The following is a 22,600-nucleotide window of genomic DNA, read 5'->3' on the forward strand; positions in this document are numbered from 1 at the left end:
GAAAGCAGAAAAAACGCAAACCGCACCTCTTCCTCTCCGGCACTTCCACAGAGAAAGCAGACTGCCTGCACTGCGAACTGCTTCGCCGACACCAGCGGGAACCCCGATGAGATAAGTTTTGACCGCTCATACTCGTCCTGTAAACAACACCACACCACACAGGCGATGTGAGTACAAGGCAGAAGGGAGGCAGACAGTCAAGAGGAGAGAAATTTATTTATTGATGTGAAAGCATCAAATGGCCTTTTGAGTGAAAAAGGTGGAGATGTCTGCAGTAGCGGAACGGCACCTAAATTTCCACAAGCTGCAACGCCATGTCACGTGTATACCTCGCACGCTCGTGGCATGCGGTGTTGGCACCACAAGTTGTTGCTGCTGCTTGCTGGCTCAGGCAGCCCGTACAGCTATGGAATCTGAAGCATCTACATTGTAGTCAGCCCCAACCTCAGCAGTAGCGAAACGTGGCTGCCCATACCAATACACCACAAACAAGCGAATAGGTAGGCAGTGAAATCCACCCTTACCATCAACTCTTCCAATACACAGCGGGCGGAACGAGCATTAACACAAACATTACTCGCAGTGCAAAACTCGAAGGACTGCTCAGCAGCGTTCAATTGGACATTAATGCTTTCACATTCACAACTCATAAGAAGTGCTTAGGTGTCCTCAGATTTTTCATTTCATAAATGCTGGGGTTTCACATGCCAAGCCACAATGCCAAGCCAAGCCACAAGGCAGTTGGTAGTGAGGGAGCTCAGGATTAATTTTGACCAAGTGGGCTCTTTAATGTGCACTTAAATTAACTACATTTGCATTTTGCCCCTATCGATATGTGGCCACCACAGTCAGGATTGAACCTAAAACATTGACCACACTAGTGCAAAGATATAGTCACCAGGTTACCGCGACAGGCTTGCATTGACACAGGTATTCATTCAGTGATTTATTTATTTGGTTATTTATTTACATTCTATTTATATTTAAAATCGGGGTATACAGACGTATACATTTCAGAGGAAAAAGGCAAGGCAGTAAATACACACGTAAGCAATAAATGCATCTGAAAAAAAAAAACTCTTTCATAAGGTGCTTAAAGAGAATTGGGGGAAAAAAATGTCACTATAAATAAGTTTGTTCCAACATTATTGAAGAGGGCAAGTTCTCATAAACTGGTACACGAAAAAGGCAGATTAAAAAGGGACACTAAGGAGAAGCACTAAATCAGTTGGGACTAATAAAGCTGATTCATTTAATAAATTTGTTAATTTCGCAGTAACATGCGGATTACTAAGAAAATGAAGAGGAGACTCCCATTATTTCTCCATTTTGTGCCGTAACTGCAGCGCCGGTACATCAGGGTGACAACAGATTTCAAAGTGCTTTCTCGTATTCGGGATGCTGTTGTGATGGAGTAAAATTGTTCAATTTTTGGCTCCTTTAACATACAGTGCAGTCCACCTTTACCAATAACACATTAATTAAGGCCAAACAGACGTACTCAACATCAATGAAGTCACGGCAAGCTGGTGCATTTGATTAGGCCAGCACAAACCTTGCGCTCAGCAACAGAATGCCACAGCCATATGAACCCAATGGTGCGCATGTGCTATTCGACCACCTTAGCATGCCCCATCAGGAAATAAAAGCAAAGTCTGCCGGCTATGGCAGGCTTGGCCTTTGCTTTTGTGTGACAGGGTGTACTGTTAGCAGCACAAGGTTATATACAAGAGGACCTAAGCAAAACCTGAATATTTCCACACTGTGGGCACACAGCCTAACATTTGGATTTGAAACCTGTGCAAGTGACATGCAAACAACATAATGTTACACGGTTCTATCACCTGCGTTCACAAACTGTTAAGAAATTCAACGTTTCCACAAATCCTGGGGTCTGCTGTAAACTTTTAACGCCAACTGTACTACACATCAGTGCAGCAAGGCACTGACAGCATCAGCCCTCGCAGCATTGAATTATTGTGGCGCGTGTAGAGCATGCCATGCTACAGGTGGCTTTGTGGGACATCATAACTTTCGTGCACTGACTGATCGGCAACTTATCTGTACGGAAGTCACGCAGTGCCCCAGAATGTCAGGAAGTGCTTACCCACAATAAGGCCTGAACCAGGGGCTGGTTTCCATGCCCCACAGACTTCTTGCTCAGCTGCCGAGAAGACAGTGGGTGGTCAACAACCTTGGGCACTAGAGGGGCATACATCTGGAGGACAGGCAAGGAGAGTGGGTCTCAAGTAAGCGATGACCATATTTTCGAAGTTGTACAATCTCTATCACAATGCTTCCGAGATGTAAAAAGAAGACACTCGGCAAGTACAAGGGATGGGAAACAAAGGATATAAGTTGGTCCCGAATTTCCAGACTTGGTAGAAAGATTTAGCAGACTGGTTTTCAGCTCCTCCAAATAAGCCAGTAATGCAATATCTTTTCAAATCAATTCTAACTATCGAATGGTCTGTTATGAATGTCATGAGGGATGGGGAGAGGGGGAGACATTGCTTGTTTAAATATGAGGCCCCGATTCCACAAATATGCCAATATAGATAGAATAGTTCCCTGATAAAAGCTACACAAAGTAAAAAACTGCCCGCTTTGTCTTGCCTCAAGTGTCTACTCGGCAGTGACACCAAAAGATTCATTCCAGTGATCAATCCAGAGCAAGTTTTTTCTGTTCTGCAGCAGAGAATTTGTTTTCAAGCTTTTTGTTTCAAATCAATTTACCTACTTTGCAGTGGATTGCCTACTTTCATCCCCTTCGGTGCAAGCAATCCAACCAGAAGGTTGATAACGCATGAACTAAGCAGACATTACATGCTGGCTGAAACTAACTACTTTTGCAACGATCTGTTACAAAATTTCCTCTGGAAGATTTGGAAACACGGAATTCAAGCATGATCCAGGCCTTCGTTCAAGAATTCAAAATAGCTCCTCCTCTGAAATTTGCCACAAGGAACCTATAGCCCGAAAGCATAACAACGCAGGGCAAGTAGTGCTATGTTGTGCATTCCAATAGGTGTGAGCAACCCCCACCTATGCTCTGGCTTACCAATTCAGCGCAGTACAGTGAAGGCTAGAGATCATGTAAGCCAGTCAGTAACAAGAGCCAGCCGCGTGTTCTAAAGAAAGAAGAATGTTTCGAATATTGAGTGCTACTAATCCTAGCGTGAATTTAGTAAAGTGGCTGACTCAGCTAATTGGTAATCCCTACTAAATGTGAACAGCGCAACAGCAGCACAGGGATGAAAACGAGATGCGTTGAGTGCTGACTTCCAACTGATGATTTTATTGACATGTATGCAATATATATGCCTGTGCAAAACAAGATATGTATTGCATAATTGTCAATAACACTGTCAGTTGGAAGTCAGCACCCTACTTTTGCTGTTTGCACTGCTGCTTTTGCACTATTCACATTTAGTCTACTAGTATGAGGCTTCCATTTGGTCACCAATGCACGGAGGACAATCAGAGGCGAACAGTGGATGAGCCCTTCTCATGTATTCTTTTTTTTTTTTTCTGGCTGTCTGATGTGACCCGTAGCTTTCGCTACACTGCAAATAATTGGTGACATAAAGTATCCCTTTCAGTAATGGTGCCTCCATATGGAAACGTAAGTTACTCTTGAATGTCCCAATGAGCTGCAACAGGAAAAACATTCTAAAACACAGCAATGAATGTAAACATAACTGTCTGCTATCCAAAAACAATGTCAAAGTCACTTTAGTATGAACGGTATAAGAGGGCTTATTTAGCTACGTGCCTGCTCTCCTAAGTTCATGTGTTACGTGGTGCCATCGAGCAAAAAAAAAAAAAAAAAAAAAAGAAGAAGAAGAAGAAGAAGTTCCATATACGTACCCCATACCCCTGAGTGTTGCTGGCTAACACACCTAGAGCTAGATCTAGTACAAATAAATATCCAAGATAGTCGACGGATTGATGGCCGTTGCCGTAGCACAACTGGAAATGCATGCAAGCATAATGCGAAGGTTGCGGGTTCGTCTCCCACCGGCGACTAGTTACCTTTTCGTCCACTTTCATTTTCCCTTTTCTTCGTTATTTTCTACATTTTAACATCGACCACAGCTAATTACCCCTATGCTTTCCTTGGCTTCATTGCCTGTAGGGTTTATATGGTTGGGATTAACAAAAATCGAGCCCCTTCGTTTCCCTTCTACTCGTTCATACAAAACAAATATATTTTATGAGGTGCGCTACTAGGTGTGACGAAAAGTTCGATGTGTTACTCTGTATCCCTGCTATTGGCATTTTTCTTTGCTTCAGAGGCCCTTCATTCAATAATAACGAACACATCCACTTGTAGCAACTATTTAGGTTCTTTTCCCAATATAACACCTCCTTTAAAAGAGGTCAATATCCATAATTACATAATTAACTTTTGTATTTATGACAAGCGGTCTCACGTGACTTCAATATTCATGTCACAAGTCCAAAATTTATTTCAGCAAGTTCTGCGCCATGTTTCCAGAAAGATAACATAAATTTGGAGGCCTTCAGAACACAGTCATAACTCGCGACTGCAGGGTGCGTATCGCACCTGCCACAAAACAAATCCAGTAGGCAGTATACCTTTGCCTGCAGCCTGGCCTCCTTAGCAGCCGCGCTGTTGCTGCCACCAGTGCTGCTGGTGGCAGTACTGGAGCTGCCATTGCTGTTCTCCCAGCTGCCCAGGCTTGCAGTCTCCTGATCGGCGGTGACACAACCGGCCGAGGGACCACCCTCTTTGGCGCTTCTCAACTCTTCGGCCTCTCCTCCAAAGGGCGTCTCGGTCTTGCACTTGGCTACCGGGGGCTTTCGTGTGGGCTTTTTCTTGGCAAGCCGACTTCCTGGCGTCTTCACTTTCCCACCGGCTTTCTCCTTCTGCCTCAGCAGCCGCTTGTACTTGTCCAGCTTGGGCCGGTACCTCTGCACTGGCTTTGGTGGCGGCAGCATCCTCTTTGGCTTCCTCCTCGTTCTCGTCTTGGTCGCCGGCTTGTTGCCAGCTTCCGCCTCGATTTTGCACGACTCCAAGGGGCTCCTCTGACTCTGCTCTGATGCCAACTCTGCCTCACTCGCTTCGCGCGGTGCAGGACGGTTCCACGACTTCAGGGACAAGTTCGAGCAGCGCCTTTGCCTGGGAAAGAGTAACTGCACTTCAAGTTCCTGTTCAGATCCTCCCTTTATTCCCGTTTCATACACAGCAGCTAACGCAACTAAGACTGCACAGACTTCTTTTACTGCTTGCATTTGCGACCAAAAAATACAGTACAACATACGAAAGTAGGATATAGGAATGTATCATGCTATTCAATGTAACGTTAAGCCTTATATATTATATATAATGCTCACATACCACAAAAACGACATAATTATTACATGGAAAGCATTGCAGATCCGAACCTATTTACGTGTAAACTTCAATGAACTTCAATATACCGAAATTTTCGATATAACAAAGTATTTAACTTTTCATAACCTCTTGTCCCTAGAACACCATGCATTTAGAACCCCAATATAATGAAGTCTGTTTGTATGCGATTACAATATCACAAACCTTCACTGTCGCCGCAAAAGAATGCCCAGACAATAAATGGAAACCTCCACGGACGCAGATGGTCAAATTATTTAATTACAAGCAACTGCTTGCAAACGCACTTCTCAAATCAAGCACCGCGCAACAAGAGCGACCACCAAAATGGAGCTGCATCATGTTCCGCATGAAGTCTAAGTGCGATAACATGCTATAAAAAAAATAATAATAAATTATGGGGTTTTAAGTGCCAAAACCACTTTCTGATTATGAGGCCTGCCGTAGTGGAGGACTCTGGAAATTTCAACCACCTGGGGTTCTTTGACTTGCACCTAAATCTAAATGCACGGGTGCTTTCGCATTTCGCCCGCATCGAAATGCGGCCGCCGTGGTCGGGATTCGATCCCGCAACCTCGTGCTCAGCAGCCCAACACCATAGCCACTGAGCAACCATGGCGGGTAACATCCTATCAAGCACTGTGTGCTTTAGGTGCGAGTGAAAGCCAAGGAAGGCAAGACAACAAATATAGGGGCTTCATGAGTTCCGCCTTCCCACACAATCAGAGGGAAAAAAGGAGAGGGAAGCGAGCTCGCAGTAACTTACAAAATAGCAACATGATCAATCGTTACTAGCAAACACAAGACAGCACTGCATCCAACACCTGAGCAGCAGACTGTGCATTACGAAGTGAGGTGCTGACAGTGGATTCAGTGCCTAAAGATATGAGACACCTTCGAGTGGCACAAGAAGAATTACGGTTTCCAAGGTTTCCATTGCAAACAGCACCAGGATGCTTACAACATTTGAAATCCTACACACACAACAACAAAAAAAAAGTTTCGGAGTTAGTTCTGGCCTCTTTTTGTTTCTTAAAGAATTTTTCAGTTATTTTTAAAGCTTCTGCTATTTAAAGTAAACAGCGAATTAAACAAATGCACTTACCAGTAAGTGCATTCTAGAGCAAGTATCACTAGACCTTTCCACGTGACAGCCTGCAAATAACACTAATGATAAAGTGCACTCGGTCTAAGTGGCACTAACCCATCTTATAGGTATACCACACGCTGAAACAGAAAGACATTTTCATTTCAACTACTTGCCAGTCAATCACCATAAGTAAAATACACATTTTAAGATAGTGTAAGAGAGCAGTCTTCCGACACTTAAGAATGCACTACTGCCATTAAAACAGCCAGTGACTGTAATGCTTCTCGTAGCAGTCGAACCTGCTTGTCCATTCAACTGCTTCAGCCAATTAGAACAGTCTTCTCGTCTCCGTGGAGATGGGATGAGAATTGGAACACAGCCATCGGCTGCAGATTTTGACTTACATTTGTGAACTCGACAACGGAACAGAAAGGGAAGCAAAGAGTACTCACAAGCATGCCTGTTTCAGAAGGTTCTTTCCACCAAATTTCTTCTTGTCCCTGTGAATGATCACAACATAAAGGTGCTTTTTGTACAGGAACCCAAAGATGTATCTTTACTAATGACAAAGGTCAACACTTCAAAGTACTTCATCCCACAGGCACATTCACATAGCATACATCCACGTTTTGGCATTTTTATGCCATGAGATGACTTGGCTGCCCAAAAAAATTTTAAAAATTTAATTAGACAAAACATGACAGAGAAATAGCGGTTGTGCTAAAAGACACAAGGACAGAAGAACGAGGGAGACACACAGAGCACTACGAAGACAGCACACTCCACTGGCAATGTAGGCCACATTATGACCAGGACCATGAGCAACATATAAAACTGGGCTCGTTGCACGAAAAATAAAGTCAACCAGAGCAGCAATTTGGGCTGGTTGGTAATGCATGACAGAGAGCTAGCCGGCAGTGCCAAAAGGCACAATTCACTGTCACTAGTTCTCTGGCATGCAACACCAACAAGCCCACACTGCTGCTCTAGTTGACTTCATTTTTCGTGCAACGGGCCCCTTTCTATATGTTTCTTGTGATCCTGGTCATACTTGTGTTGAAATCAGTTATGTGTTCTGTTATGTACGCGCGATGCCACACGTGAGAGGCGGCGCCAACAGCGTCTGTGTCTGCATGGTGGATCACGTGATGCGCGGAGCCTATACAAGAGTCGTTAGCTGAATAAAAGGGGCTCTCCTCGATCACCCGAAAGACAGCGTCCTGACTGCGTTCTTGGGACACGGGGTCTCATCGCGACAGTACTGTAGCCTATGCATCCAGTGCAATACGCCGTTCTCATAGCGGTGCATGTCTCCCCTTTGTTCTTCTGTCCCTGTAGCTTTTAGCAATACCGCTAGTTCTCTGTTGTGCAACACCAAAAAGCCTGCACTGCTGCTCTAGGGAGGACATGTCTGTTCTGCAGCATGAATTTGTCTCTGCAACACCCCTCTTCACCATTTCCTGTCTCAGTCCGCAATACATATCCAGCTAATAGCATCACAATCGCCGTTATACCATCACTGAATACGAAAGCCCATTGATGGGTCTGGACAGTCAAGAGAGGTGAAGGGAAAGGGGGGGAGGCTGCATCAGGCATAAACAAGTGCACTTACAATTACGAAAAAATAACTACGGGCAGCAGCAAAAAAACATTGAACGAGGCACAAATGAGAAGTATTTGGTTATGTTCCTAGATCGCACTTCCGGAATACTAAGTAGATGACTCTTACTGTGAACAGCAGCTTGGAAAGTTGGAGACTACACAAAAATGATAAACAGGTGGCAAAGCACACCTTGATGTTCTGACACCAGTGCCAATTTTGGCAGTGTCTGCTTGTGGTTAGTTCATTATTTGTTGAAGGACGACATTGCATTATAAAGCAACGAAGGACTCAAACAAGGATCTTATAAGACCTCTGCGCCAGCACAAGTACTTTTTCATACAATTTAGCACATGTTTCCAGCAACCGAACTTAAGAGGAAGCTTTAGCTTGGGCCCAACTTTGATGCGGCCTAATCAGATACATGTAAAACGGAAAAACGCTTTTCTGAGATAACCCCTGGACCGATCTTAATGAAATTTGTTGCACTTGAGAGAGAAAGTTAAATTCTAGTGACTGTTGGAAGCGGAATTTCAATTTAGGACCTGAACTTTACGAAAATGGTTTTAAAAAAATTGGAAGTTTGAAAAAATAGACACACGAAGCTTATAAAATAATAGCTTTGCATCAAAAAGAGATATCGCAGTTCTGTAAATGGCATCCATTAGATCATTCAAAATGGAAAGAATCAATGTCAATTCACATCTTACAAGAATTTGTTACATTGTGTACAAAGTTTCTGCAGAAGCTGTATTTCCATATTACAAAATTTTTTGAGCATCATGTGTGACATATCAATTTTGTCCGCTTTAATGTACTATTAGATGCAACTCACAGAACTGTGATATCGTTTCTCACTGCCAAGTTACAGAGTTGCAAACTTGATAGTTTCATTTTCTGAAAATGTGATTTTTGCCATTGATTAATAAACAATTGACGACCTAATTCAAATTCGAATCCAACAGTCACTAGATTTGAAATTTTTTTAAATGCAACAAACCTCGTCAAATTTGGTACGGTGGTTTCCAAGAAAAACTAATTCTCCTTTTACATGTATTTAGATAAGAGCACCCGAGCTAAAGCTTCGTCTTAAGAAATAGAAGGGCTGCAAATGCAGAACTAAAGCTAACTCTAAAATAGATCTTTTTCATGATCTCATTACGGATTCGAAGCCTCCGTCTGCTCTGTAAGCTGGTGCAAATTATGTTCAAAGATTAAGACACTGAGTCAACATATTTATAACACAACACCAACTATAACTCAAACTAACGTTGCAAAATGAAATACAGTAGACTTCCATTTATTCAACACCAGTTAATTCGGTCTTGACCGAACATCCCGGCAAGAGCCCATACATATTTATGGGACCAAACTTTCATTATTTCGATCCTGAAATTGGCGTTTGCCAGATAATTCTAACTTTGCTGGTCAACATGCACGTACCCAACCCCAACGATGACCACAGTGATGACGCCAATAGCGGCAGCATCTGTCTTGGCAGCACTTATATAGCGAATGCGTCAAACACCTGCCATCTCCCATTGAAGATGCCTATTTTTGGCCTTCTTCAGGAAGATTCTAAAGCAAGAACCAGCAGGTCGCCAGCCTAGACAGCGTCATTCCCATTGCTATCACAAGATGGCCACCATGCATGGCGCCAGAGTGAGTTTGCACATAGCATGGCAACAAAAACGCTCTGCTTTCAGTCTGATTAGGAAAGCGCATAAAAACAATGTTATTTTACATGTTAAGCTAGTGACAACTATTCGCATCCAGAGTTTTGGCGTTCCGGAGAATCACATGCATCGCGGTACGAAGTAGCAAAGTCTAGGCGTGGGCAACCATCCCACTTGAGACTGTTGCGGAGTTGTTTCATAAATGCAGAATATCATACACAGACTATAGACTGTACAGAGGACGAGACATTGCTGTTTTTTGTAGAGGGTGTTAAAAGTGATGACAATAGAAATTAAATAAAGTTGTATTCTCGAAAAGCAAACTTCACTGATTTATTTTCTTCTTTTCTTTTTTTTCCACTGGAATTGTAGCCATGCAACGTTTTTCTTGTTAAGAAATTGGGTGCACGTTAAATTTGGGGGTTGATGGAATAGGGGCAAATGCTGCCAAACGAATTAGCAGTGTGTTTTCGTTTTTTTCTGCCTCTTGTTTAACTCGACTCAAATACAACCAATTTCGTTGGTCCCATTACGGTCAAACTAACAGAAGTCGACTGTACAGGTAATTTCACGCAAAAGCACAAGTATCTTAGCTGCCACAGTATAGCACTGGCTTCATATTTTCCTGAAAGATATATGAGCAGCATTAGGTCACACACATAATGACATGTACCAAATAAGCATGTAAGCCACATCCTGTAGTGTGTAAAGTACCTAGGAATAGGGTGTGAAAGACATGAACGCTTCGTCTCACAGCTTTTTTACAGTACAAGAAGGGAGAGAGAGAGATGAGATAGGAAAGGCAGGAAGAGTGAGTTAGCCAAGCTCATCACAACAGTAGAAGTGCATTGAAAAAATAAGAAAAAGAAGGAAGGAAAGCCACAGTAGATACTGACCGGCAACAGACGCATTTGCCACAGTCCTCTGCCAGACAGCCTGCACACTGGTTGCAGCGGCCTTTGCGAACCCTTACATGAAGAATCTTGCTTACGGGCACTCGGAACCTATCTGCCTTGCGCCGCAGTGCCCTACCGGAGCCCGACGTCTCCACTGGCACCTCTCCTTGTTCTTCTTCACCCTTGTTTGATGCAAGATCCTCCACTGGTGCCTCCGAAAGATGCTCCTTTTCCTCTGCAACATCAGGCGATTCCGTCCTCGATGGCTGCGTATTTGGCACACCCACTTCATCGCTGATGTTCTCCTGTTTCACCTGCCTCACCAACTGATCGAGCTGCTCAATCCCTGGGCTTTCCACACCCGTTTCGTTGGCCTCCGCTTTCCTCTTTTTTGTCTCCGGTGTCCCCAAGACTTCTTTGGCCTCCTCCGCTCCTTGCTTACCCTCCCGGCCAACTTTGCTCTCACCACTGGCACTTCTTGCACTTCTTCGCTGCTGCTGACCTTCCTCCTGCTGGCCATCAGTGCTGCTATCTTTCTGCTCTTGTCCATGCTGCTGCCGGTGGTGCTGGTGCTGATGCTCCTCGTCTTGACTCTGCTGCCGTTGCCGCTGCTGGTGATGCTGGTCTCGGTGGTGGTGGTCCGTCCTGTAGTTGTGGTCCTTGCCACGACGTGACCTCTCGTGTGGCGGTGGATGGTGCTGCTCGTCATCCCTCCCCGGTGCACTGCCGCCGCCTCTCCTCTCATGGTCCCTCCTTCGGCCTCCCTCATCCCGCTTCCTGCCCCCACTGTCGTCCCTCTTCTTGCTGTCGTCCTTCCGCCGGTTCCGCTCAGGCACCTCGGGTGACGAGTCTTCTTCTGCAAAGTAGCAGCAAAGTAGTGTAAAGTTGTTCACATGCTTAAAGGGACTGGCAACTGACCAGAATGTGTTGTGAGACGTTGATGGAAATGAAATGACCACAATTTATAGTCATAAAATCCAGCACACTGTTTGCAATTTAAGTAGGAACTATTATTTGAAATTTGCATAAAAAAAGTTTAAAAACCAGTAAGTGGCTTGGCAGTGAAACCTTGTATTTCGCATGTAGTAACTATACGAGATTATGGAAGTCAGCTGTTATGGAGTACATTATTGCTTAAATTGCAGTTCGTATATTATTAGGCTTTTGCGCTGTATTCTGTGCATATTAGGAAGAAAGCCCATGCTAACAAGTGGAGCGGCAGAGCTGTTCAATGCATCACAGCACACATAAGGGCTGTTGTGCACGCAGGAGCTTGCATGTTAGTACACCGAGTTCTATGGTGCTGTGAGGTACAAAATGCTATCAACGAATTGTGCTATGAATTGGTGCCAGCACTGCAATAATAGCACTACTGGCGTATCCTACCACTTAGCTTGGCTTGGCTAAAAAAAAGAAGCCTGGCATATGCAGCCAGCAAAAGCATGGCCTTTGAGATCAGATGGCATTACACAGAGGGAGCCACCGCAGGGGCTTAGATTCGGACACCAGCTATTATTGTAAAAATAATTCAACACTTTATAAAACCTGAACCGCAGAAACATCGGTGTCATAAACACAATACAGTCGACTCTCATTACAATGGATCCTGATAATTCGACAAAAAATGTCCGCTTTATCCAAAGCCTGTAACATCCTAAACACTTCACTTCCGAAACTTTGGTGGCGATGTGTAACAACATTATTGCAGAGAGTGAGTGACGAACGTCCAAAGCAAAAAAAAAAAAAAAAAAGAAACCAAACAAACACACAAGTTGCAGTTTCGCCCGAAAGACAAAGCATCAATTGCAATAGCAAATCAGTAGACAGCTACGCAAATTAAGGATAGCAGTTCTTATGGCCATATAAAGTTGTTAAAATTAGTCTACTAACTAAATTAACAAACACCGTGTCACGTGTGCACAGGTAAACACAAACACATCTTGCTCGATGCCCTCGGAAAGTCGCTGTCAAAACGTTGGAATGAGGAATCGCAGAAGCAACAGCGAGCGAATTGACGTTCGTGCTGTCTCTCGCTTGAATGAGAACTAAATGTCGAAAGCACAGCGCATATGAAGCTGCAGGCACTGGGCACACTCAATCCCCATCGCAGATCCCTTGAAAGATGAGGCCTACGCGGGCACGCACTTTGTCCACATTGCAGCTTGCCTTCAAGATACAGCACCCATGTGGCCACACCGTTAACAGTAGCCACCAGAGTAGAAACTATCTCCCTCTCGTTCCCACCGCCATGATTCACGCACAAAAGACTGCACGCTTCCGCCCCACTTTCCACCCTCCCTCGCAGGCACAATATTGAGCCGCCCATGTTGGCATGGCAAAAGTCCATTTCATACGCCCAAGCTTGACAAGAATTGCTGCTAATTTTGTCCACTGTAGTCGATAATGTGTTGTAGCGCAGCCCGTTAAAAGCAAACTTTGTTGCATTATTAAAATAGGTAGAACAAACTAAGACAGAAATATGGTCCGTTATATCCGAAAGTCTGTTGTACATGGGTTCATTATAACGAGCATAGACTGTATTACTTTCTTACTATTAGAGCCACACTTTTCATTTGCTTCCGATCAATGCCAGCGTGTAATCGCTATTGTGCTCACCTATCCCTTTCTTCAGCATATTTCTGGAGCACGACTACATCCTCAATGCAGATTGGAAAACTCCGATAAAAAATTTTACATGACACTTTTTGCATTACCACTGTATAATTGGACACTCAGACCAGTAAGCTTTCTGTTGCATTAAAAAAACAGGTACCATAAAAACTGGTTGTCGGGGACACGAAGGGGAACCACTAAATCAAAACCAAATTCAAATTCAAATAAATCAAGTTCTTTCAAAACTCTCTTATTGCAGATTATTTTCGGTGCAGTCAGGGATGTTCAAGATACTAGATTTCTGAAATGGCTATCAAACTATGGCAGCCTAAAAAAATTCACAAAGACACACAAACAATGTTGCAGCTCCTATAGCTGCAGCTGACATGTGGACTGACTTGGATTTCGTGTTTTTGTGGTTTCGCTCATGTTTCATCTCTTTTCTTCGTCCGTGTTTTTAGCGCACGCTATAAGTACTAATAACGCAGATTTGGATTACGGCAATCTTGAAAGCTGATGATGACAGCTTGTCACCATTGCAGTTTTCGTTTTGTACTCAACTCATGCGCCTGCCACTTCATTAGTAAATTTTTCGAGTCAATCAGGTAATTACAGTAACTTTGCTCCTGCTCACCCTGTGAGGAGTGGTGCACAATGAGGCGGCTCTTGTCCTCTTCGGACAGAGCACTGAGGCTGATGCGGCCTGCAGGTGCTGGGGAAAACGTGGCCCGCTTCTGTCCCAGTACGACAGCCGCGCGGCGGCAGACGTGCTTGATGCGTGGCCCATGGCTGCTCTTGACTGCAAAAAAAAAAAAAATGAAGCAAGAGGGTTCTTGCTTGAGTGTTTCTCCCGCCTTTGTGGGTGCTCAGGAGCTTCTTGCAAGAAAAGAAACGACAATGGAGTAGTTCACACACAAAAGGGCATTTACCACTTTTATTTACATGATGTCAGCTGGCCCAAATACATGCAAGGAATAATTCCACAATGGAGACAAGCTGAAGAATTGAGAAAATTTGACTTGCCATGCAATTTTAATGAGAAAATGTCCACACTTGCAAGACACAGGGTCATAGCCGTACACCCAAGTTTCATTGCCAGTGATATTCTTTAACATGGAAAACAAGTAATTCACGAAGTTTCACTCCTACTGACTTCACTCTCTTCCCAAAATTAAAAACTCAGATCAAAGACAGCGGTTTTGACACAACTGATGAAATCGAGTGCAAATTGCAGAGAGTGCTCAACTCGTTGCAGAAGGACTTCCAGTACACTTTAGAAAAGTGTTAGGAATGCTGGGAATACTGTATTGTTGTACAAGGAGGCCATTCTGAAGGTTACAGTGCTAGAATGCACTTAAATTACTTTCTTCAAAACAAAGCTAGTCTTCAGAAACTTTTTATTGAATTATAGGAGACACATTGTGCTTGGAAAATGTAAAGCGGACACCGAATACATACATGCATGCCTATTATTTAAATCTAGGCTTACAGTCACAAAAAATGGAGAATGTAAACCCAGGCAGCAGCACAAAAAGCACTGCCAAGCAATAAACTTTAGAAAGAAATATCAAGTAAAAAAGTTTGTAAGGAAGTCCCCACAACAGAGCTAATACAAAAATGTTAAGAAATGAGCAACAAGCAGCGAGTAGCAGTGCAGCCAATATCTGTGACACCACCTGCACAGTTCAGAGACCTTGCGGAGGTAAATGATTGACAGTGACTCGGGCACAATGCAGAATATAGCTTTAAAGGCAAAGCCTTCAAAGCTATACCCTGCAAGGGGTAGTATAGCTTTGAAGGCAAAGCCTTCAAAGTTATACTGTCTTTTTCACTGCGGATTTTGCACTGATCAAATTTAAGCAATAGCTTTCTTGCAGAACCTTCCCCGGTTTTCTTGGGTGTATGATCTGCCCTACAAACAACACCCTAGGCTTGCAAATAGAATCAGCATTGGTGACAGGCACAAAGGCATCAACAAATAAGAGAAACCAAGAAACAAGGCAATGTCATCGTTGCAGCTATCGCTCTCACCGTTGTCTCCATTTTCATCATGCCATCATTGTCACTGTCACTATCAATCTAGCATCAGCTTGCTGAACATCGTCAATTCATCATCAGTCTTTCATAGTGACCCTTTCATCCAACATCATCGCCATTTCGCTGCTACAGTAAACCCTAGTTAATTCGGCCCCTGTTAATTCGGTAATTTGGTTAATTCGGACGCGCCGTCTGGTCCCATCAAACATGCACATAACCCTATGGCACTACTTCGGAAACATATTTGGTCGTACTTTGGTTGATTCAAACAGTTTGCGGAGCTCAGAGGCACGTGAGGCATATAGGATCGGGTGGCACTAGGGGGTGTTCAAATCGCACTGCCAGTGATGCCGTCTCTGATTAGCATGCGCCTATCTCAAAGGCCGTGCTTGCATGTGTTGGAAGTGCCGAAAGGTCGGAAATACGTCAAGGCCGCCATGTTTATTTTATTGCTACATAATAGACAAACCTATGTCTCAAAAAACATAGCAGTAATGATGTACTTCTGGCTTTGCTGTCGCTTTTGGCGCTTGGCACTATCTCTGCATCGCTATGGTTGTCAGCACAGTAGTTATCGGTCTATGCTAGCAAACCTAATCTATACATACATGTTTTTTTCCTTTTTATTGCTGTCTGCCATTTTTAACGTTGTCTATTGCTTGTGCAGTTGTGTGGTTGCGGAGTTGTGCAGTTTTTTTTCGTTGTCGTTTTTACCGCATTTATCGGTTTGCGTCAGGTGCCTGTGCGAGGACAGCGGAACTTCTTTTTTTGGTGTGTTAAATTTTGTTTCCTCTTTTCTTTTTTCCATTTATACTTTGTTTTTTCTTGACATTGTGTGTGTACCCGTCACTTCGTTGCCACGCCTAACCGCGCTGTGCCACCATGTGCTTTCGTGCCCCACCGAAGCGAGCGAAATATGAGGCGAAGGATTTGGCAGTGAAAGTAGAAATATTGAAAGCCGTAAAGGCAGGGGTGCCTCGGCAGGTCATAATGAATAAATTCAACATGAGGAGAAGCACGCTCAGCACGTTCATGAAAAATGAAGCAGAGATTCTTCAGGCGTACGACAGTGACAAGTTCGCTGACAACAGGAAAAGACTGCAAACGGCAGCGCACCCGAAACTTGAAGCGTTGTTAAGATGGATGGCCGATTCGTGCGACGCACAGCTGCCTTTGAGTGGCCCCCTTATCTGTGTGCAGGCCGAAAAGTAGGCGCTGAAGCTCAGCATCGAAGACTTCAAGGCATCAGAAGGCTGGATCGACCGATTCAAAAAGAGACATGGCCTGATTTTCCAAAGCGTGTGCAGCGAGAAAGGGGCTATGAATGAAGGCGTTGTCGAACATTGGAGGGCCGGATTACTCGCACGCCTAGCCGATTATGATGCCTGCGACATTTTTAACGCAGATGAGACAGCCCTCTTCTACAAAGCCCTGACGAATAAAACCAACACATTTAAGTTGGACCCTTGCGTTGGCGGTAAACGAAGCAAGGACAGAATAACAGTTTTGCTGGCTGCCAACATGACTGGTGCAGAGGGGCTATTGCTATTGATAATCGGCAAAGCAGAAAAGCAGAGATGCTTCAAAAGCATAAAGAATCTTCCCGTGAACTATTGCTCGAATCGAAAAGCGTGGATTACCTCAGCGATATTTGAGGCCTGGCTGCGCGAACTGGACCGCCGCTTTTGTGCAAAATCGTGCAAAGCGCTAATTGTTCTAGATAACTGTAGTGCGCACAATAGTATGTCAGGACTGACAAACATACAGCTGCTTTTTTTGCCGCCTAACACAATGGCTTTCTTGCAGCCTCTGGATCAGGGAATTATTCAGTATGTGAAAGGCCGATAAAGAAAACAAGTGCTTGAGCGCATGTTGCTCTGTATGAACGCAAAGAAAAAATATGATGTAACTCTGCTCAGTGCAGTGCACATGGTGGCGCTTGTGTGGAGCAACACGCCGCCTGCAGTAATTGCAAACTGCTTCCGACACAGCGGCTTTGTCCGTGACGGTGATTCTTTAGAAGCCGGGGATGCAGATGTTAACCGAAACGCCGAGGAAGATGACAGTTGCTTCGAGAGACTTCTGCCTCCGGATGTCCCGCTGGACAAATACATCCACATTGATAGTGACATTGCTGTTGTCGGTCGCCTCAACGATGACGAAATAGTGGATGTACTAGGCGACGAAGAGCCCCGACTCTGATAGCGAAAACGTGCCCATCATGGATGCGTGTGAAGTGCCGCGCTGCACTGCTAAAGAGGCTGATGACGTCCTTAAAGTTTTGGAGGACATCTGTGTCGCTTCTCCGGATAGTCTGCGTGGAATGCACCACCTACAAGAACTCCGAAAAATTGTGCTTTCAGCGCAAATTTCTCGCGCACAACAAGCAACAATAACCAGTTATTTCATGAAGTAAAAGTATGTTGATGTTTTAGGCATTTTTTTAGTTATTATTGTCGAAACCTCATTAATTCGACATTCGGTTAATTCAGACATTTTCTCCGGTCCCGTGAAATCCAAATTAACGGGGTTTTGCTGTATGTCTTTGCCATCACCACCTTTTTGTGATCATCAGGCATGCTCTCATTCTACACAATCATACCTTAACAATTTCTGGATTTTTTTTTTTTTTTTAAGTTTACATTTGATGCCAAGCTGATGCCAAGAGGGCGCGCGCAATTTACAGTCGAACCCGGCTATGTCGAACTCGCAGAAAAACGCCTATCAGTTTGATATAGAGCATAATTCGGTATAAGCCTGCTAAAGAATTGGATGTCATAAAAGCACATACCATTTATAAAACCACTTTATTGATGAAACTAGCTTAGTTTCCCGTGAAATAGTCCTGTATTTTCTTCTGCTTGGGCAATTTTACTGCTTGCAACGCACGCACTTCTCCACACTGTCTAAGGAAATAGTCCTGCATTTTCTTCTGCTTGGGCAATTTTACTGTCCACTTCTCCACATTGTCTAAGGAGTCGGAGCAGCTAAGGCCGCAACCTTCTGCATTCGCGCAGAAGCACCGGATTAGTGCGAGTGCACCAATCACCTCGGAGGATGTGGGCAACAGACCGTCGTTGCTTTTCTCATTGTGACCACTTTCACTTGTGCTCAGTACGATGTCGGCAATGTAGTCTTCGTTTTCGGGCTCTCCCGAGGTCGCGACACCATCATCTGCACTCATAAACACGTTGACCATTGATTCGCCAACAGCTTCCGGAAATTCTGACAGGTCATTCCAAACTTCGGCAACACCGGCAATGACTTCGTCGCATTCATCAGAATTTACAGCGATCACCAAGCACGTGGAAGCCGGCACGTCTGATGCAATTTCGGACGAACCACTTGTACACAGCCGTGTGTACGCATCGGGCACCATGAGCACCGGGTCACTGAGTTTGGCCACCTTAGCCCTAATCTCCCCCCTTATTCTTCAAGATAGTGCTGAGAGCACTCCTCGGAATCTCGCACACTGCGGGGACATATGACTTCTCACTGTGTTCGACCTGATTTATTATTTCGAGCTTCACGATGAAAGGCGAATTCCGCCGCTTCATCATGGCAACACAGCGGGAGAAGGCCCACGAGGCACAAACACAATGAACCGGAAAAGTAGCAAGACAACTCGCACTTGTGCCATCGTGCACGACGAGAGCACAAGAGCCTCTGGCTGGCTGTCTGAACAGGCGCTGCTGGTGGGCCAGGATAATTTTAGCCGTACCGCCAGGTTTTCCCGCCACCGCAAGGGGGAGCCAACTTCTGGGGGCATTTTTTCACCGCTTGAAGTTCGATGTATCTGGAGTTGCTGCTATTTTTTGTTCAATTTAAGCATAATTTTTTGCTATATATACTCGCTATAACTATACCGTGTTCAGATAGTGTTCGATATATAGAACAATTCAATGTAAACGGGTACGATATAGTCAGGTTCAACTGTACTCAATTTATGAGAAGGAGCGTCGCTGGAAAGGCACTACCCCTACCCCCCCTTGTCCACAACCCAAACAAGCAGACAACACTATTCTGCTTACTTGAATCGCTGCTGGAAGTCAGGGTATCCTGTGAATCCTCTGGACTAGAAAGAACAGGCTTTGGCATTTCTGAGTGGCTCTCAGCACCTGCGAGAAGGAGGAAGGGCGAGAGAAAAGACAGTTAAGAATGGGCTGTCACACAACCAAACACCAACAGTCAAAACAGGACTAGACAACAGGTGGAAAAACTGCTGTCTAGTCCTATCCCATGACTGTTCACTGCACGCAGATTAATATAGCAAGAAAGCTCCGAAACATCACACAAGCTGATAAAACATGACACAAAACATGAGCAGAACATAAAATGACCGTGTAATGCTTACTTGTCCAAACAAAATCAGGAAGCAGATCCATGGTCTTTAGAGGGTTCACTATGTATTCAGCAGGAAAAACGAATCACATCACAGCTGGCTCACAGAAACACTTTCTTAGTGTTTAACACCACAATAGATGGCTGGAAATTGCACTTACTCCCAAGATATCCATGTCCCCTACAATAACACTGATTGGTTCATGGTGACAAATGTGTAGGTTAATAGAATATATTTCTGCTGGTGCTAGGTGGTTCAAACTTGTAGGTTTAACAAGAGCACACTATAGCGGGGACAAAAGAAGGCAGACACAGGACAAGCACTTGTCCTGTGTTTGCCTTCTTTTGTCCCAACTATGGTGTGCACTGGTTAACTCTGCAAAACAAGTAGGTGCTTGCTCTAGGTTGTCCCAGCTGCCAGTTTTAAGTACCATTGGCGAAAGTGGTTGCAAATGAGTAGCACTCATATACTATCGAAGTAACCCTGGAAAAGCTGCAGGGTAGGTAATTGTCTAATTTTCTTGCTAGCAGCATTTAAATAGCATTTAGGCAGTAGATGAGTGTACCCAGTGGTTCGCGAACATGACGCAGGTCCCAACATGTCACCTTTGATATTTTCAGCATGCTACAGGCAACATTCAATCTTGGGAGGTCATGCCGAGGAGCCGGACATTCCAAGTCATGTGTCACTTCTGCCAAATGGTAATGGTGACTTTTTTTTTTTATGAAAAGCATTTGCTTTTTGCTAGCCCTTCCTGATTAATCTACTCATACTTTATATAAAATTTTGCACAGAGGCTGATCTACAACTACACTATTCGAAATTAGGCTTCTTGCACGACCCAAAATATTGTCGTACGTGGCCTTTTTTAGAGTATTCTTCAGTGATAATTCAGGAAGAGGCTGTTAAGTGGCCTCAGACAGTCTGGTAACCTGTTATGAACAGGATTTTTTAATGTGTAAAAGACAAATAGGCACTCACGCGTCTTGTCCTCGGACAATTTCCGTTTCCGTGGTGGCCGCCGTGGCCGGCCGTCACCCCGAGGCGGGCGAAGGTGTCGCTCCATGCGATGTTTCAGGGGAGCCGGGATGTCAAACAAGTTCCAGCACGCATGCACGAGGCACCCCTTGCACTTGGATGGTTGTGCGAGGTTACAGTTCCCTGGGTGGTTGCAATGCACACAGGCATAGAAAGTGCTCAGGTTTGTTGCAAATTCAAAGCATCGGAATTACACGTAGACATGCACTCAGGAAGAGCAAGATGAAATAACTAACTAAAACAGTAAAAAATTTTGTAGTCACAGAAAGCGCTCATGACATTATGAAAAACAAAACTATCAAGCTAACCTCGTGTAAGACATAAAAGGATTTGGCTCGACAACAGCAAAGGCACCTTGAGCATCCATAAAATTGCTAGCACAATAAAATTTATTTAGTGCGACACCTAGCAGGACTAAAATGCTTGCAATACATAAGCTTAAGACATAAAAAGGGCAAACCAACAAAAGTAAGCAGCACAAGAAGCAGTGGTGAATGAAGCAAGAATACATCTGCTGTGTCAAGCCACAGGACAGAGGTCGTCAATGTGCACAAAAAGCTTAGAACTGCAGGTAACCATATTGTGGCATGTTTGCAATGGTGCTTGCAGGCAAAAATTATAGCAAGATCGCAGCTTCTCAAGTAAAAGATCATTCTTGCTGGTCCCTTGTAATAAGAGATAAATACTGCCACCTCCTGATACTAACAATGGCCAACACATAATCCTGCTCCACAGTGAAAATAGGGGCTTGTTTGTTACTTGTGATCGTCTAAGAAAAGCTCCTAAAACTAGGGACAAACATAGAAGAAACATATTTGTCCCTCATTTTATGTACTGTTAATGATTGCTCTATAAGTGGCGACACGATTGTTTACAATGCACAGCTGACACCTTCCAAAGGTTTAACTGCCATAAAAGTGCTTCAAAAAAAAAAAAGAAAAAGCCCTCATGTGTAGAAAATGGTGAAATGCTCATGCTAACCTGCCAATTTTAGAATTAGAAAAGCACTACAGTGGAAGCCATAAAATACTAAAATTCGGTGAAAATACTAAATCTTGTGGGGTTATTCAATATGCTGACAGTTTATTGAAGATTTGCACACTTTGTTCTGTAGGAATTCTGTGAACAGGCACTTTACTCTGTATAGACGCAGTAATAACATTCTACACTGCAGACAAGCAGAAATGCTTATGAAGTTTATAATGAAATATTCGCGTAACAGCTGTCAAAGATTTTGTTGCCATCATAGAGTGGTTCTATCAGTTGATGTTAATGCCGTGCAGGCAGGTCATCATAACCGCGAGTCCAAGATACTGGACCATAAAATATCAGTCAGCAACTATATTTGCTTTTGCTTTTTCATTGGTTTTGCCCTAAACTACACACACATGAAAAAAAATATATCGGAAAATTTCTGTGTCAACATGACAATCATAAACAAGTGCTAAGATACAGGCATTTCACAATAAAATTGTAAACGTTAGCAGGTATGCTCATGTTTCATCCCCTCAGGCCAAAAATGAGGAACACATAGGATGTATTGGCTCAATGGGTGTCATGATGTGTCCTTACCATCCTTGGGGCAGACAAATTTCTTGGGCTTCCTCAGGAAAGCAGCATAGAATCGGAAGCAGAAGCGGCATGCATACTGGCCATAGCGAATGGAAAGCTCGGCCGAACGCTTGTACTGCTGGCAGACACTGCATTTGGACTCGCTCGAGGCCACCGATGAGCCTTTCTCCGCCACTGCAACCAAACAACGAGGTCACCGGTGTCAATTGCGGCAAAAGTGACGTCTATTTCAGTGAACAAGCCAGACTCTAAATGTCCAGCTCCAATTATGAAATTATGAAGGGGGGCCATTTTTATAGGCCAGAATTGCACAATATTTGCTAAATGGGAGCGAATAGCACAGTGCAAGCAATATT

At 44.0% G+C, this 22,600-nt stretch overlaps 1 protein-coding gene across 1 annotated transcript in view; it reads right to left on the reverse strand.

The window, feature by feature from the left end:
* Positions 1-22,600, reverse strand: part of LOC142582747 (histone-lysine N-methyltransferase 2B-like) — a 98,114-nt gene that overhangs the window by 62,389 nt on the left and 13,125 nt on the right. The window contains exons 3-11 of the mRNA XM_075692762.1: positions 22,245-22,418; positions 20,616-20,795; positions 19,324-19,410; positions 13,890-14,054; positions 10,643-11,498; positions 6,923-6,970; positions 4,603-5,146; positions 2,108-2,218; positions 27-137 (exon numbers count right to left, since the gene is read on the reverse strand). Of these exons, the coding sequence (XP_075548877.1) occupies positions 27-137; positions 2,108-2,218; positions 4,603-5,146; positions 6,923-6,970; positions 10,643-11,498; positions 13,890-14,054; positions 19,324-19,410; positions 20,616-20,795; positions 22,245-22,418 (2,276 nt within the window). The remainder of the gene's footprint in view (positions 1-26; positions 138-2,107; positions 2,219-4,602; positions 5,147-6,922; positions 6,971-10,642; positions 11,499-13,889; positions 14,055-19,323; positions 19,411-20,615; positions 20,796-22,244; positions 22,419-22,600) is intronic.

This window comes from Dermacentor variabilis, chromosome 5 (assembly GCF_050947875.1).
Source record: "Dermacentor variabilis isolate Ectoservices chromosome 5, ASM5094787v1, whole genome shotgun sequence".
Taxonomy (NCBI): domain Eukaryota; kingdom Metazoa; phylum Arthropoda; class Arachnida; order Ixodida; family Ixodidae; genus Dermacentor; species Dermacentor variabilis.